Source organism: Phoxinus phoxinus (genome assembly GCF_949152265.1).
Source record: "Phoxinus phoxinus genome assembly, chromosome: 22".
Classification (NCBI taxonomy): Eukaryota; Metazoa; Chordata; class Actinopteri; order Cypriniformes; family Leuciscidae; genus Phoxinus; species Phoxinus phoxinus.
The window spans coordinates 5,174,806-5,191,538 of record NC_136897.1 but is presented as its reverse complement, the minus strand read 5'-3'; the positions used below and the strand labels follow the sequence as shown (position 1 = coordinate 5,191,538).

Sequence of the window (16,733 nt, the reverse complement as noted above, 5' to 3'; positions counted from 1 at the left end):
TACGCAGAGGTCTGATAGCCTGTCAGAAAACACTGGTTGCAGTCTCTTGGGGTCGACACCAAGCAGGGGAGGGGGAACGAGTAGACTGGAAGAAATGAGGCAGAACAGTTTTCATCACCCTCCAGCAAGAGGTGTTGACTGACACGAACTGGAACAGAATCGCTGGTGTGAGGCTGTGAACTCTGTGTCCTGACTTTCTATAACTTTCCATCATGTAATTTAGAGAAGAAGAAAAAATACTGAACTGGTTACATTGACCCTCGAATCTCATTGCTTAATGCTTACTGTAGTAGAGGATCCTTTATATACTGTAATGCATAACACTAATTAATACACAGTGGCCGCATGTCACGTTTTGTGTTTTTCTGTTTATGAGTTTTTTAAAGGGTACCCCGATTAGTGCAGCATGTTGGCCTTATAAGATTAAATTGGGCGTCAGCTATAAGAAGGTGATACCAAAAAACTCCAAATGTTTTTGTTTTTATTAAAAAAAGCCGAAAATCCGTTCACCCGTAGGCCGCCATATTTATTTACGTCTCAATGCATTCTGGGTAGTGACGTGTATAGGTTGTTGCCTGGTTGTAGCCTAGCCGCTCTAGCAGCTTCGGTTATTCGTTTTCCAACGTACCAGCTAGCTAGCTACGTTTTGACAGGTAGCGAGATGAACACGTCTGCCGTTCAGCCTTTTCAGTTTGAACCCGAGCGCACCATAGGCTTAAATCAGGAGAATAACGCGGAAGACGATAGGCCCACTCAAGATTATCAGAGAGTTGAGGAAGCGAGAGTAGGGCAAAACAGATGGTGTCTGTGCGGCTACTGCTTGCCCATGCCAAGCGAGAACGAGAGCGTTTGCTGTAAAGAGCTCCACTTTTTGTCAGCAGCTGTCCTGGGTAGGCTAAGTATATCGGTATAAATAATTTAATAAGTCATCTACCGCCATCGTTTGCTTTATTTTCACCAAGCAGTCACTACGCACAGAAGTGTCCAGAGTCGCTTGCCTTTGTCGTTTGTTAGCGCGGCTTTCACTCGCTATGCGCGGACGCTTATGCTTCTTGTGGGGGAAAATTGAAGGCACGGCATTTGGTTTTAGTCTTCGCTTGTTACTAGCTGCACCTGTGAGCTCTTTTAGCCGACTAAATTCCTCAAACGCAACTTCCCACTCTTTTCTTATTTTCTTCTCCTTTGGAAAGGAGTGGAGGCTTACATCACTCCCCCTGTTGCCTTTGGACTGGAAATTACAACCAAACGCTGCACAATGTGGCATTATATTCACTTTTAGGATGTAGCTACAGTTAAACTTCTCTCTGTTCTGAACACAACCAACACAACCAATATGCGTCATCGACCCAGAATGCATTGCGCGAGCAAAAATAATGGCTAGTTCAAATTCTGTAAACACTGTGGGGATTTTTTAAATAATGAAAATATTTTATGTATTTCTAACTATATATTTTTGTAGGAGAGAGCAATTGTAGTATATTTAGGCCTTTGTGTCTTAATAGTCGGGGTTCCTTTTAATACGTTTTCATTGAGTTCAGTTCATGTTTGCCTGTGTGCCCGTTTATTTGATCCAGTTCCCCAGTGTGTCTCATTGATTCATTCCTGTCACTTGTTCCTCAATTAATTCGTTAGTCTTGTCAGCTGTCTCGTTCCCTTGATTAGTCCCTGTGTGTCCTGTGTTTGGTTCAGTTTAGTTGACTGTTACCGTTGTGTTTGGATGGTTGTTCTGTTCTGTGTTCTCCTGAGTTCATTGTAAATAAACCTTTTACTGTTGCACATGGATCCTGTTCCTATTTACCCTGCAACCACCGTGTGACAACAGCGGAAGTGTTTGGGCCAACGTAATGAGTGAATAATAAGTTTAGCCTAAAGCAATGATATCTTTTGAAAGATTTAAAGGCCCACTGAAAGTGCATTGAAACGTGCAGCTTTGTATGATGCGTTGACGTAATTTCCACTAAAACAGGAAGCTAAGGTGGGACATATTGAATGGCTCCTCCCCCTTTTCAAATAGCCAATAGCGTTTTGTTTACCTCACAGACTGCAAGTTAAACTTGACAGCACAATGGAAGCGAATCTAAGCACTGATGATATGTTGGATTCAATAGTAGAGGTGTGAATAAATCCTAGCCATGTCATTCTTAACCAACAGTTGGAAAACAGAATAAAACTCAAGCGTTTGAGCAAAGGATCACACATCTCCTGCCCATATTACCCATATTGCTCAACGGTCGCTTTGGCCTTATAACCTTAAGGCTAACATATTCATACTAAAAGTTAAAAAAGGAAAACATTTATTTCAGGGGACCTTTAAAATGGCATCAGAGTAACATTAGAAACACAATAAATATATGTAGTATCTAATTCTATGACATTTATACATTTTAAATATGTGGCTTAGGTGTACAAATATCACATACAGACAATATATAAATTGCATGTAAGTGATTTTTATATAACATGTCTGACATTCTGCATAGGCCAAGAACTCCCAAGAATTTCCACTGTGGTGCAGGAAATACTAAACCCCCAAAACCCCACTTTAAAAACATGCTTGAGTAGGACTATTACCATAACCTGCTATTATTCACTTCTACCATATCCTTCCATCTCTCTCTCTCTCTCTCATTCATTCAACACGCTAGACAGCACACAGAAACAGTGCATAGACAAGGAAAGTTTAATCCACTTTACAGTTACAAATGTTTTAAAAATACAAACCATTGGCGTCAATATCGAGCAGTACTCCATTACAAATACAGTAAATATCTATGATGCACTGCATCCATACAAGTAGTGGCTCAAAACAGCTTTTACAAGTCTTACAAAAAAGGCTAAACACAGTATGTATATTCTGATGGTTATACATATTTATACAACATACTGTCATTCATATTTTAGTTCAAATCAAATCAAAGACTACGGTGAAATTCAATCTAAACACATTAGGGAAATTGTATTTTTCATTGAAATTTATCATTAAATGATAAATCTCATTTTGGTTAAGAAATAGTTTGTTTAGATGTGTTTAGAAATGTTTAGAAAGAGAAATGACTTCAGTTTTAAGACGTTTGTTTTTAAAGAGTCAAGCCCTTGAAATTCATTTTGCATAATTACTAAGGCCAAATGTTTGGGTTTTGCAAATATATTTTAGGAGTGTGAAAAAATGGGGCACTTTTTTTAATATGCAGATTGTAAATCCAGTATTGTTGCTATCCTGAGTTGGTACATTTTCACACCGTGTTTACTCCCAAACTTCTTTCAAAAACACTGTCCAAAAGACATGAACAAATGCAAACCACAACTTCTGCAGAAAGCATTCAGAAGGCAGAGAACTCTTTATCAAGGAGAACAGGGATATACTCTCACTGTCTGCAGTGTGCATACTGAGTGCGGTATGTGCTGGATACAACAGTGACGCTATCGGTTTAAATCTAATTTTGACTCATCACTAAAACTTCATTTTAAATGATAGGGGCAGTATATAGTAGGCCTATATAATGTGCAGTATGCATTACACAGCACACTTGTATTCCACTCCGAACATAGTTGTTTTATGACAATCATGACCCCGTCTCTATAGTTCCATGGCGAATCTTTTTTTAGGTTTACATTGATCTTTAATTTAACTAGTAAACTTACTTTTTTTGCACTTTACATTTAACAATAGCATATATTTCTGAGTAAACATATTTATCTGTGTATTATTTACAATAATCTTGTTATGTATGTACATAAATCACCACAGCATGCTTAAATCATTTGCGTCTGACTATATCAACATATATATTTCTGGTAAATCCTCATTTCCACTGTCTCAACCACAGTTATATGCAATATCTGTGCAAAATACAATCATACATATATTTTTGAAAACGCCACAGCATGTAAAGGGCTACCACAGCAACAACTGATTAGTTCAATTGAATTTATTCTTTGACCCACCATCTCACAATGGCACCTTGATCAATACAGGAAGTCTGCGCAAGCAACACTGCAGGCAAAATCACATGACAGGATGTTCTTCACGTTGGCTTTCACTATAACCGTTTTGTACTTTTTTTTATTTTTTTACTTTAATTTCATCCTTCTTCACCACACATTTAAAATAAATTCAGAAAGCAGATACAGATATAGAGCAAAATCAATGGTTTTCATCTTATATTGTTCATTAAAATGTATAATTCTTGGGTTTTAAGTTTTTTTTTCAACCTCACATAATCTTATCTATTGGTAAACAGATCTTTGCAGATCCTTGAAAGCTGTTCAGCACCAGAATGAAGATTTTAACCCTTCCGACAACCGTTCTAAACATTATAGACAGATGGCAAAGGGTCTATGAAACTGCTGTCACAAATCAGACTTACATGATATCTGTATGTACTTTTACAATATCAATAAATCCAAAACATTTGGTATCGTTTGAGAATTTAGCACTATATATTATGTTCATCCAAAGCAGTTACCAGCATATACACATTTTTGAAAATAGTCCCATTCCCTAAAAACAAAAACTTAGAGAAGTCTTCCAATGCATTATGGAAAACCACCATCTTCCAACGGAAAACTCTTTCCGCAAACATCTGGAGATTCCAATTATGTGACTTTTATGAAACAGTTTTTCCATATAATGTTTTTTTTTTTTTTTTTTACTTCTGGATGGGAGTGAATGAAAACAAACAAAACAATAAAATTGGAGTCAAGTCACACATTCATGTCATTTAATGGAGGTTACTTTCATACAGGTTCCAACATTGAAAAGAATCCAAATTTTCAAATATAGTTATATAATTTGGACCACAGCCTCGTAGTGACATGTTTTCGTATCCTATAGTTCTTGTAAAACAACCATTTAATATATCAAAATTCTCTGATTTCTATATACTTCTAAATATGTCCTCCCCTGAGTACTGTTAATGTTGTAATAGAAAGGGGTTTACAAAAAAAAGCTTTGCCGTATTTACAGGATGGCAGTATTAAACATTAGACATTAACAAAGCGTCCACCGACAGTGCATAGCTTAGAATAGCCGTATATATGCCTTGTGGGTGAATTTGACGGTAAACAGCTATGTTTTAACGTGTACAGCTTCCAACATTCCCAACTGAAAAGATGAAACAAAACATGTTTGAACAAATAAAAAAAAAGTAAAACATTGATACTGAATCCATGAAGGCACCACAGAAGACATTTGAAGCGAGAAAGACGCTCTTAAACATACTGACAATGAATTCATGATCGGTCGAGTAGACTTAGTGTGCAAAAAGACATCGAATGTTAAAAAAAAAAGATGTTTTAAACACAAACTAAAATATCATTTACACTTAATCAGCGCTTCTTATGAGATGTGGCAACATGGATCTAAAATCTGTTCGTACCTTAGTTGAAAAGAAAGAATATATATATCATTCAAGGTGTGAATTTGAAATGGACAATTTTAGCATAACCCAACGCCAAAATTCTCCATCGAATAAAATGTTGCAAAATCTAAAATTGATGTGTGTATTAAACTAGGCCACATCCCAACAGCCACTGTGGCAAGAGCTTGCATTTTGAATGAAAAGAGAAACAGGCCTGCATACTTTTAGTTTAGGAAAAGAAAAATGAAAGTAGACGGTGTTGTTTTAAAAAGTGAGTTAAAACACTGTCTCTATCCAGCTCCCACAAAAGCATATATTACCCATGAGCGCCTGTGGCAATCTTCTTGTCTCTGTTCTTTTCGCACTCTCATTAAACAGAATCCCTCCATTGGAATAGTAGTGACCACATTCCCACCTGGGTTCTTTACACTGCAGTGCCTCCAAGTGGATGCTGGAGCTGCTCAGTATTCCTGGCCAGACTGGGGGTGTGGCAGGACTCCAGTGGAAAAACAGGACAGTCAGTCATTGGTTACTGCAGGATGATTGACACTCAGACCCGACTAGTAGGATGGACATGGTAGGTGCAGTTCTGGATGTCATTCCCTTCACCGACACACTCAGAACAGCCACTGGTTTCCCTCCGCAGGGCTGGGAAAGAGAGAGAAAGCTTAGCCCTCATAAGAAACTGACAAGTTTTTTATTTAAATTTTCATCCCAAATCATCCCAAAAAAAAAAGTCATCATCATCACTGCAAAAATGAAGAATTATAGAATTATATATTATTCAAACGGTAAAATATTTACAGATTATGGTTGTATGTGTTGTACTTTATTTCATTTATGCTCATTTAAATAAAAAAAATGGTTTGATTTTTGATTCTGTATTCCTCTAACAAGACATTTTTGAATACATTACAATAATAAAAATGCGATTTTTTAGTGCTGTCAAACTGATTAATCGCAATTAATCGATTAGAAAATAAAAGTTTGCGTTTATATGTGTATTTACAGTATATTATATATATATATATATATTATAAATATAGTGTGTGTGCATGTATGTGTATATATACGTACACACACACACACACAATAGTATATACACATATATAATATAAACACAAACTTTTATTTTATAATCGATTAATCGCGATTAATTGATTTGACAGCACTATAATTTTTTAACATTACAGTTATGAAACTTTGTGGGGGGAAAAAGTTTAATTAAAAATAGTTTACAAAAGAATACAAAAAAAATCAAGGGTACTAAAATAGGCTTTGCTGTCTCCTTATGTAACATATTTTCTGTCTTTCTTTTTTTATATTATGCTGTGCAATTTGTTCTGGCTTGACTAAATACTGAAATATACAGATATATGATGGACAGATATATGATTGTGGTTTCAAGTTCCGACTGTGCAAATATTTGTTTTGCTTTATTATGACTGGCAGTTGATGACAGTGTCTGTGTGAATGAAAGGGTATGCAAAAACACAATAGGAAATGTAAATGTGACATGTTTGGATACTGACAGCTCTCTTCCTCGTCCCCCTCGGGCAGCAGCAGGTGTCCATGGCACGGGCTGGGCAGGGTGGACTGCATTTGGCCCTCCTGACTGGTTCCCAACTGCAGCCTGCGCATGTGACGAACTACAGCCGTGGCATTAAATGCTTGCTGTGAATGATAGCAAGAGAAAGATAGCCACTGAAATCAGAAACCATGCTTTACACCTTTGCAGTACAGTATATAAAAATCAAACTTTCTCAGACGAGGTCCTTCCACTCTCATATGCAATGATTTACCTTCCACTTGCTTTTGGCAAAGTTCTTCTTGATTTGGGCACTGACAGATTCATGGATGTTCTTATCCAACGCTGTGTCTCCGGCAATCCTGAAGTACACAACACATTTATGTTCAAGTTTCCTTTAAGTTTCAATGTCTCATCTGGCTGTATATGTGCCAATACAAGCAAAATATAGTTTTGAGTAGCCAATCTGTTTTAAGACAGCGGTTCATCCAAAACGCAAAGCTATGTCATTATCTATTCACACTTTTGTTCCAAATTTGTAATGCTTACCTTTTCACTACAGTTTAACACACACACACACAACAATATATATATATTCAGGCCCTTCATAGATATGACGCATTTAAATTTCGTTCACTTTTCTTAAACATATCTAATTAGCAGTAATACGTGTTTATATTTAATGAGTCAAACATAAAATATTTAAGTGGTGTCATCTATGTAATTTAAGTTTGATCAACTCAATTTAGCTAGATTTAGGAAAGAGGAGCGCCTTCTGCACATGCACTCAATCTTGTTCAGTTTAATTAAAATGAGCTGAAGTAACAGAATTTTTAAACATTTTGTCAGAACTTAATTAAATTGTGTTCAATCAACCTAATATATTTAAAACTGAACTTTACTTAATTAATTTGTGTTAAAACTATAACATTGTTATATATATATAACGCTACTCTTTCCTAAACCTAGCTAAATTGAGTTGATCAAACTTAAATAATTTTCATAGATGACACTATTTAAATATTTTATGTCAGACTCATTAAAGACCCACTCTGATGAAAATCATGTTTTTCTAGGGTGTTAACATATTCTTGTGGCATTTTTCTGATGTTAGAGGACATATCTTGAGAAAAATAAGCTCAAAGTTGTATTTCTGAGTATTTCTACATTCAAATGTCTGTGAATCAGTAGCAGACGCTAAAATGCCGTTTAAAATAGACTGGAGTTATGACGTAGTAACTCCACTGGGCGGGGCCACGAGCTCATACTCAAATTGGAACACATACTGTCACAAATAAGTGACTTTTCACCTATCAATCGTCAAAACTAAAGTTTGGAGAACATCACAGACTAATCCCGTTCAGTATTACATCATTACATAATGAGAGAGGGCAGCCAGCCTCCTCCAGCCAAGCAACAGGCGACATTCGTGCATGTGAAATTCCGCGCTCGTTCAGGTAAGTAAGACTTGCACACACCGGGTGGCGACGAGTTTCGCCTGTCGCAGTCGTTTGTCCCCTCGTGTGTCAAGCCCATCACTCGTGAGAGTGTCAGTCAGTTTTTCAGCGGTGACATTAGCATCATAATAATCCCGAAATTCCGAGCAATCCACTGATACTAAATATGTCCTGAATGATCACTGTGGGAGGGATGAAATATCGAGGCGAAGTCGAGCTGTTTTTTACCGCGACGTCTCGGAGTGAAATAATGATCGGTGATAACTTTGATTAACTTCGGATAATAATAATTAACGTGTATATAATACTGGAATGCTTCTCCGTGCCAACGGCTCCGCCCACAACGCAGAGGTGAATTGCTAATGAGCTACTGCCGCTCTGCTGAAGCGAAGTCCCAGAAAACAGCACAGGTTTTGAGATTTTGGCTAAAAATGGCATAATCATAATTTAAAGACCACTGGGAATGTTTAAAAATAGCTTTAAAATATGATCGGAGTGGGACTTTAAATATAAATATGTTAAAGTAAAGTGAACAAAATTTAAATGTGTGACATATCTATGAGGGGCCTGAATAATGGGGGCCAAAATTTAAATTGCAATTTGCTGAAAATCTTCCCCTCAGCCACAGCTCTCAAATGTCGCTTCAACGTGATTGGTTACGACATAAGTGAAAACCAATGGCATTCGACATCATTGATGACAGGCCTGGCACAACAACTTTTCATGCGTATTCGAATATATTAATGAGATGTTAAAGCTGTAGCAGATTTTCAGTGAATAAGGGCATAAAATTATAATGTATAAGGCATAATGTAATTTTGCCATGTTAATTTTTTTAACATACAGCCTCATACTATTATATTAACACCCCGTCACAACAACATCTCTTCTCTGATGACGTGTAACACATGTAGTACTTCTTTATGTTTTTTTTTTTGTTTTTTTTTTACATTTTCTGAGCTCTACAGCATCCACCCTTCTATTTACATTCACTGTATAAAAAAGAGCAGCATAAACAATATTCAAAATATTCCTTTTTTTTCAATTTATATGGTTTTAGAATTAAATAAGTGTGAATAAATGATGCTTATGGCAAGAATTCCACAAGCTCTACATCATCTGTAACAGGGAAAGGTACTCATTGTGTTCTTGGATCTGTTGACAGATGAGGTGATGGTTCATGACAATGTCTGATAGCCTTTTCAGGCAGTAAAACCACAACATCTGGTAACTGTACAAGTTATGGCAATAAATATCTGTATGTAAGCAGTCATTTTTAATTGCTATATGAGAGACTGTAAAACACAAACTATTAAAGTGCTATATATGTGAGATTTACAGTATAATTGTTGAAGATCAGTCTCAGTGTGAAGTCTGAACTCATACCATGGGTGCTGAAGAGCCTGTTCACACGTGTAACGCTGGTTGGGATCTTTTTCCATTAAATGCACAATAAAATCTTTGGCTGAGAAAAGAGCACATTGTTAAAGTGAAGAACATGACATAACTGTTTCCATAATGTCATTGAGAAACAAAGGAAATGTCAGAGAAATATTTTGACTCTCCAAATATATTTGACAGCCATTATAGTTTGATAAAAGAAAACATGAAAAGTCATGTTCTATCAGCAATGAACTTTTAACATTTGAGAAAAAGTTTGTGCTATACCTGAGTCAGAGATATCATCCCAGTATGGCGAATCAAACTCGTACTCCGCCTTCAGGATCTGCTCAAAGAGCTTGGCATCATTCTCATCGTAAAATGGCGGATAGCCACATAAACTGAAAAGAGACAGACAGATGGTGAGCCCAGTTATATTCTAATGAACAAACTCAGTTCAGGTACAACATTAGGAAATTATAGCTGAAGAGACAGAGGAGAGATAGGAAAAGATGTAAGAATGCACATGTAAAGGCAGCAGACGTAGTGGCACTCACAGGATGTAAGCGATGACCCCGATTGACCAGCAGTCCACCGCTTTACTGTACGGCTTCTGTGCCAGAACCTCAGGAGCTGAAGATCAGGGGAAATAAGATCAAACATCAAATCACACATTTATCCATTCACACGGGGTCAGAAACCTTTACAACTGACTATTTGTGATTAAATATATAAATATATTGGGCCCTATTTTAACGATCTAAGCGCATGGTCTAAAGTGCACAGCGCAAGTTCACTTAGGCCGTGTCCGAATCCACTTTTGCTAGTTTAACGACGGGAAGAAGGTCTAAAAGGGTTGTCCCTATTCTCTTAATGAGTAATGGGTGTGTTTTGGGATTTAAGTGCGTTAAACCAATCAGAGTCTCATCTCCCATTCCCTTTAAATGCCAGTTGAGCTCGTGCTATTTGCTATTTACGTGATGGAATTTGATAGTGGAAAGACCGAACGCGTCTCCAGAGAGGAAACGGATCTGCTCGTGTGCGAGGAAAAAGTGCGCTAGCAGACCATCTACATGACAAGCCGGATTCCACCATATCTTTATGTACACAATAATAATCTTTTACATTGTAATCCTTTTCATTTTAATATTTGGCATGTTTGTGTGCTGCTGTGCGTCCCTGTGTGTTTAATAAGCAGAGTGTACACGCGTTGTGGACCCGCCTATAGGCGCACATTACTAACACGTCCTTTAAATAACAAAAATAAATATTGCGCCGTTGACGTTAGAACAGGTTTAGTTGGTCAATGGCAATTTCAGTGTCCTCAAAATAGCAACGTGCCAATAATGCGCCTGAACACACCTCGTTTTCAGACCAGCAGCCCATGGGCGCACAAATGGGCGCAAATGCATTTGCTATATAAACAAAGTGGCGCAGGACGTGAAATGATAACTGCGTCAGGCTGAAACTAGCAAAAAAAGAGTGTAATATAGGGCCCATCGTGAATAATCATTCCCCTTGACTCATGTGATTTCTGCAAATAATTGAGGTACCATCTCACTTCAAATTGGTATATCATATAATCAATTTGTTATTATAATACAATTTTTAATCGATTGACAGACATTATTTGGCTGGAAACTCAAAGGCTGTAAGTTCAAACCCAAGAAAAGATTATTGTCATCACAATGTAATTCATGGAAACAAATTCCAAAGGCTCCAGTAGTGTGACAAAAAACATATTTCCTGTCATATTCAGGTTATCCCGGATAGATTTTACAACTATGTTCATTTTAATGTTGAGGAAAAACTGGTAGTATTCAAGATGAGAATACTGGTTGTGTTTGTAGATACATTTTTAGATACGTTGTTGCTTGCTCCTCTGCAGTCATCCATGTATATGGTAGTTGGCAAAGATATACACCCAAGTTTCACCTCTCACTTTTTCTGTATAAATAACCCACATCTAATCTCCCTGACACACATACAGGATATTCTTTACAATTGGGTGCCCATGGAACCAGTCATTGCTAAAGATATGAAAACTTCCAAGAGATAATGTAAACTGGTAACTGAGGGCATACAGGTATACCAGAGATTCTTACACCACACACTTTATCTGCAGAATGTTATAAAATCAGAAAAGATTGATGTTACACCAAGTTTACACCTGGAATTGAACTACATGTCCAGACAGAACATTTCATTGATATTCTCAGTTGTTTTATGTGTATTTCTCTTCAAGTCAGAAACAAATAGTGTTCAAATCCTTCATCCAGATACATATACCGTACTTTTTTTTGCATATGGAGGCATGTCTTACCTACATATCCAGGAGTGCCACATGCTGTGCTCATCACACTATCCGAACCCTCGATCTTTGACAGGCCAAAGTCACTGATCATGATTTTGGAGTCTTCATCCATACTGTAGTACAGCAGGTTCTCTGGCTGAATCAGAAAACAGAGACACAAAAAGGTGATTGAAACTTTTGTGTGAGTGGCATATACAACACACAGAAAATGTAGTACGGACGTTTACTGTCACACTGGGTTAAGTGATCACACACACACGCACACGCACACACACACGCACACACACGCACACGCACACACACACACACACACACACACACACACACACACACACACTGATCATCCTTCACAAACAAACAAACTTTGCATAACATAACTCATGTTAACTGTAACACCAGAAACCATGAAGGAAAAATGTGTATGATAATGAACAAACAGTTGCAAAATTTTAAGGGTTGATCAACACTTTCTTGTGGATAACAAAATATATGAGCAACACTCCTAAAAAAGTGCATTTACACTACTGTTCAAAAGTTTGGGGTCAGCATTTTTAAATTGACTAAAAGTCACAGCAATGTAGCTTGAGCAGCAAATCAGCATATCAGAAAGATTTCTGAAGGATCATGTGACACTGAAGTTAGACACTGGAGACGGACTGTAATTAGCTAATTACACTAGCTGGACTCAAACTCACATCTCCCACATGAGAACCAGGATTCAATGTGAATGAGCCAACCACTAGGCCACGACATTGACCTAAATGACAATTCTTAAGATAAAATGCAGTACAGATCCTTCCTTTTGAATTATTCTAAAGTTTAAAAATGGGGCCGGAGACATTGATTGATCCATTTACCTAGAACTACTTTCCTGTTCTCTGGGGGTAAAGACCCTATTAATATCAAGAGCACTATCAAGGACTCCTGAATGAAATGATAAAGCTGGATGGGAAAAGAAAAGGAGACTTTTCAGGACACTGAATCGCTGCTTTAATCTGCTTGATCAGACCTGTTTCCCTTCAGACCAACTGCCGTCTCACCTTCAGGTCTCTGTGCACAATGCCCATGTCATGCAGGTACTTCACAGCGTCCAGGATCTGCTGGATGAGCTTACTGGCATCTTTCTCAGTGTAAAATCCTTTCTCCACAATCCTGTCGAAGAGTTCGCCACCGGACACTCTGCCAATGGAAAAACAGAGATGCTTGCAAAGCCGTCTTTCACACACACCAACGCACATGCTCACTTCTCTCTGGTTTTTTACCCGAGACAGACTGGCGCACAGCAGGATCCCAGCAGAACCACATGGTGATGCTGTACCGCATCATAACCACCAGATGAAGCTGTTTTACTCGTTTTATGTTGAAAGACTAGGCAGTCTCTCTCTCTCTCTTACACATTTACTTGCTCAGTCTCATTGTGGTTCACTTTTTAAAGATGACTCATTAAAAGTGCTGTAGTAAGAAGCCGATTTTACTCTTCAGAAGTGCTGGCACTACCTATACTAACAGATGTATGATTATTCTCTTGCGCTACGAATATTATGGTAATATAATATAAGTTTGGAAATCTAGCATAGACCGGGGTAGCCTACTGTTAAAGTACTTTGGAAGAGCAAGTAAATTACATGGTATTTGAATATGCCAGTTACTTATATTACTCAAAGTAACAATACCATGTGATACCATCACTATAAAATGGTGACAACATAGAACTATTCTTTTGTAAGGATGATAGGTTTTACAACAATAGCATTATTATAAATAGTTAATAAAAATAATAAAACAAACATTTAGGCTATGTTTACACAGAAACGATCTGAAGAGAAAACACAAAAGTGGCGTTGCGATATCACTTTTTATTCTGCGTTTAGACGAGCGTTATGGGGGGGAAATCTGCGCGCATATGGTGACGCAAAAGTGTGTGAAATCCGATGTAGTGTGCACTCCAGGCGGCTAGGTGGCAATGTGAAGCACTGAAAGTGAAAGAGACGATGACAGTTTTCATGTTTAATACGGTAAAGCTGCTGCTTTAACCCGCGGTGCTCTTTGCGTGTCGCTCAAAAATGACAGATTTTTTTGTCAATGAAAATAATGCTATATTAGTTTGATAATGTTTTGTTATTTTCCTTTACTGGCGCATGCCTATGACGTAAACAAAACAAAAACTAAAGAGGTAGGCCTACTATTTTGCCTGCAGGTTTTTATTTATATTTTTTACATGTGACATTTTCTCTTCCAATTATAATTACCATAATACAAACAAAATCCCATTCTCTGTAACAGGGGCTCCCAACAGCGTTCCTGGACAGCATGTCTCTTTTCTCTGGCCTGGTCCACACTGATACATTTTCGTTTGAAAGCGCACCTTTTTCTCTCCGTTTCGGCCTTCCGTCCAGACTGAGACTTTTTGAAACGCTTTTTAAATTTGAAAACGGCGTTTCCGCGTTGTAGTGTGGACTGTGAAAACGGAGGTATTTGAAAAGGATGACTCATGTTTATTCATCATGTGACGCACGCATACCAATAGATATTCATGTTTATACTGTACCGCTATTGTGCCTGTTATGTGCTGTTCACTTTCTACTTTAATCCGGATACATTTGAAAACGGCGATTTCGTTTCTAAAACGCTCTCCGTCCACACTAGCGTTTTCATCCACACGGAAACGTCAGAAAACGCTAAATTCACCTTATAGCGCTGGCGTAAAATCTCATAAAAGCTCACTGAGTGATACAGATGGATCAAGACAAAATAAAGTTCTCATGTTATTCTTCTGGGAGGATCATTTAATTTAGCAAATTTTGCATTTTGGCCGGTCATTTACACGACAACCACTTTTTAGGGTCCTGAAAACGAAAGCTTTTGAAAATGGGTTTCAAAGTAAAAGGTTTTGAAAACGATACCATTATCTTATCTGAGTAAACTACAAAAAAACGTGAAATTGTGAAACTGGTGATGTCATGCGCATGCATATTACATATTCACACATGCCTATCATGTGTTCGCGGGGTGTTTCTTCACAAAGTGACATCGCCAACTGCTGGCCTGGCGGCAAAATACAGCGTTTTTAGTCATTTCTGCAGATTCGTGTGAACGGGGATCGTTTTGACATCGCTGACGTGTCAGTGTGGAAGTTTGTGTTTGAACTTCTGTTTTTGCGTTAGCTATGGCATCGCCGTCGAAGAGTAATTAACGTGTGAAGTAGATTTACTTATTGTAGAGTTAACGAATGTTATCATGAGCATTGTAATGTTTGAAGCGGATGTCATAACAAATGTCAGTAGACCGGGAAGATTTTAAAATGAGCGGTTTATTCATAAATCCGAAAAATCTTACATTCGTACTGTGCTGAACAAGTGCAGTGCTAAAAAGGGGCGGGGCTACATAAAGTCTATATTGTACTGTGAAAAACCATTAACATTATTTACATTGTAAAGTAACATTTTTGGTATACTTTATGGTAGTATTTGTTTTAATTAACATAAGACATAAACAAAAAATTATTACAATAATGAGAATGATTAGTTTTGTTTTACAGTAATGAGAATCTGAAGTTTTTCACATTATGGTAATGAAAAGTGGGGGGAATTGTGCTTAATTGTCATGAAAATTATTTCACAATGCAATCAATTTCATTGGTCCTGAAATAATTATATCATTTCTTTAAGACATGTAATAGGAATATCATTTCTTTAGATTTTGGGTTGAGATATGATCGGGGCATTTCTGTGAGATTCACCCACTTGCGGAATGGACGATGTTGTCGATGTGCGTTTCCACCTAACTTCTCAGCGCAAGCATTGTGGTTACAGTGACACTTTATTCTGCAGTGAGTGTTTTGTCTGTTCACGTGTGTGTAGGATGAAGGCAATGCTGAGGGTGGGATTTCATAGTCTGTGGTATTTGAAGCATCAAGACTGTGGGTGCTAACACGCACACATACACGCATGCAGAGTTAATATCTCGCTGAGTTGAAAGCCTTGGCAAGCTTGGAGTCCTGCTGTCTGCATGCAGAGCTGCCATCACCCGGAAAATACGACAATGAACATCTCTCGCATCCTTTTCTGTCATTCTGTCGCTCTTGATCTCTCTGTTAACACAGCTGTAGAGGAAAACGACCCGTTGCTGTGTTTCTCTCTCCATCTTTTGTCACCCTTGATATAATCTGTCTCTCCTCTCTATATACACATCTAACTCTCTCTCTACTGACATTTCGGATGGTAGGTGTGAAGACGCAGGTGTGAGCATATTTCCCTGGCTCCGTTCAGCTTATGCGCCTGTGTGCGTGTGGTTGTTTAGCCTTTTCCTTGATTTCTCAGTGGAAAAGACAATAGCGAAGCTCTCTGGCACATAAGTAATTAAAACAGGTTGACACTATGAGGGGGCGAGAGAGAGCCGAGGGGGGTGACACACAGAGTCATGCATTACCTGCTCCTCTGTAGCTCTATGGGGCCTGTTAGAAAGACACACGATAGATTCTAGTATTGTGTCGTGTGTCTCCTGTGGGTTCATCTAGATGAAGTGTGTTATTATTTCAATGTTAAAATGCTTTCCCCCCCTCAAATAACAGCTTAATATGCAAGACCAACTTAAAGGTGCCGTAGGTGATTCTCTGTAGAATTTTTTTTTTGTTATGCTGGTTGTATGTCTCCACAAATCCTGATAGCAATCTCTCTGTTAAGCGGTCTAAATGT

The 16,733-nt window shown here is 37.9% G+C and overlaps 1 protein-coding gene across 1 annotated transcript in view; it reads right to left on the bottom strand.

The window, feature by feature from the left end:
- Window positions 1–5,538: 5,538 nt before the first annotated feature.
- Window positions 5,539–16,733, bottom strand: part of camk1b (calcium/calmodulin-dependent protein kinase Ib) — a 67,937-nt gene continuing 56,742 nt past the window's right edge. Inside the window, exons 5-12 of the mRNA XM_079597957.1 lie at window positions 13,080–13,218; window positions 12,049–12,175; window positions 10,283–10,358; window positions 10,014–10,126; window positions 9,732–9,810; window positions 7,163–7,250; window positions 6,893–7,034; window positions 5,539–6,008 (exon numbers count right to left, since the gene is read on the bottom strand). Coding sequence (XP_079454083.1) covers window positions 5,911–6,008; window positions 6,893–7,034; window positions 7,163–7,250; window positions 9,732–9,810; window positions 10,014–10,126; window positions 10,283–10,358; window positions 12,049–12,175; window positions 13,080–13,218 — 862 coding nt within the window. The 3' untranslated portion in view covers window positions 5,539–5,910. The remainder of the gene's footprint in view (window positions 6,009–6,892; window positions 7,035–7,162; window positions 7,251–9,731; window positions 9,811–10,013; window positions 10,127–10,282; window positions 10,359–12,048; window positions 12,176–13,079; window positions 13,219–16,733) is intronic.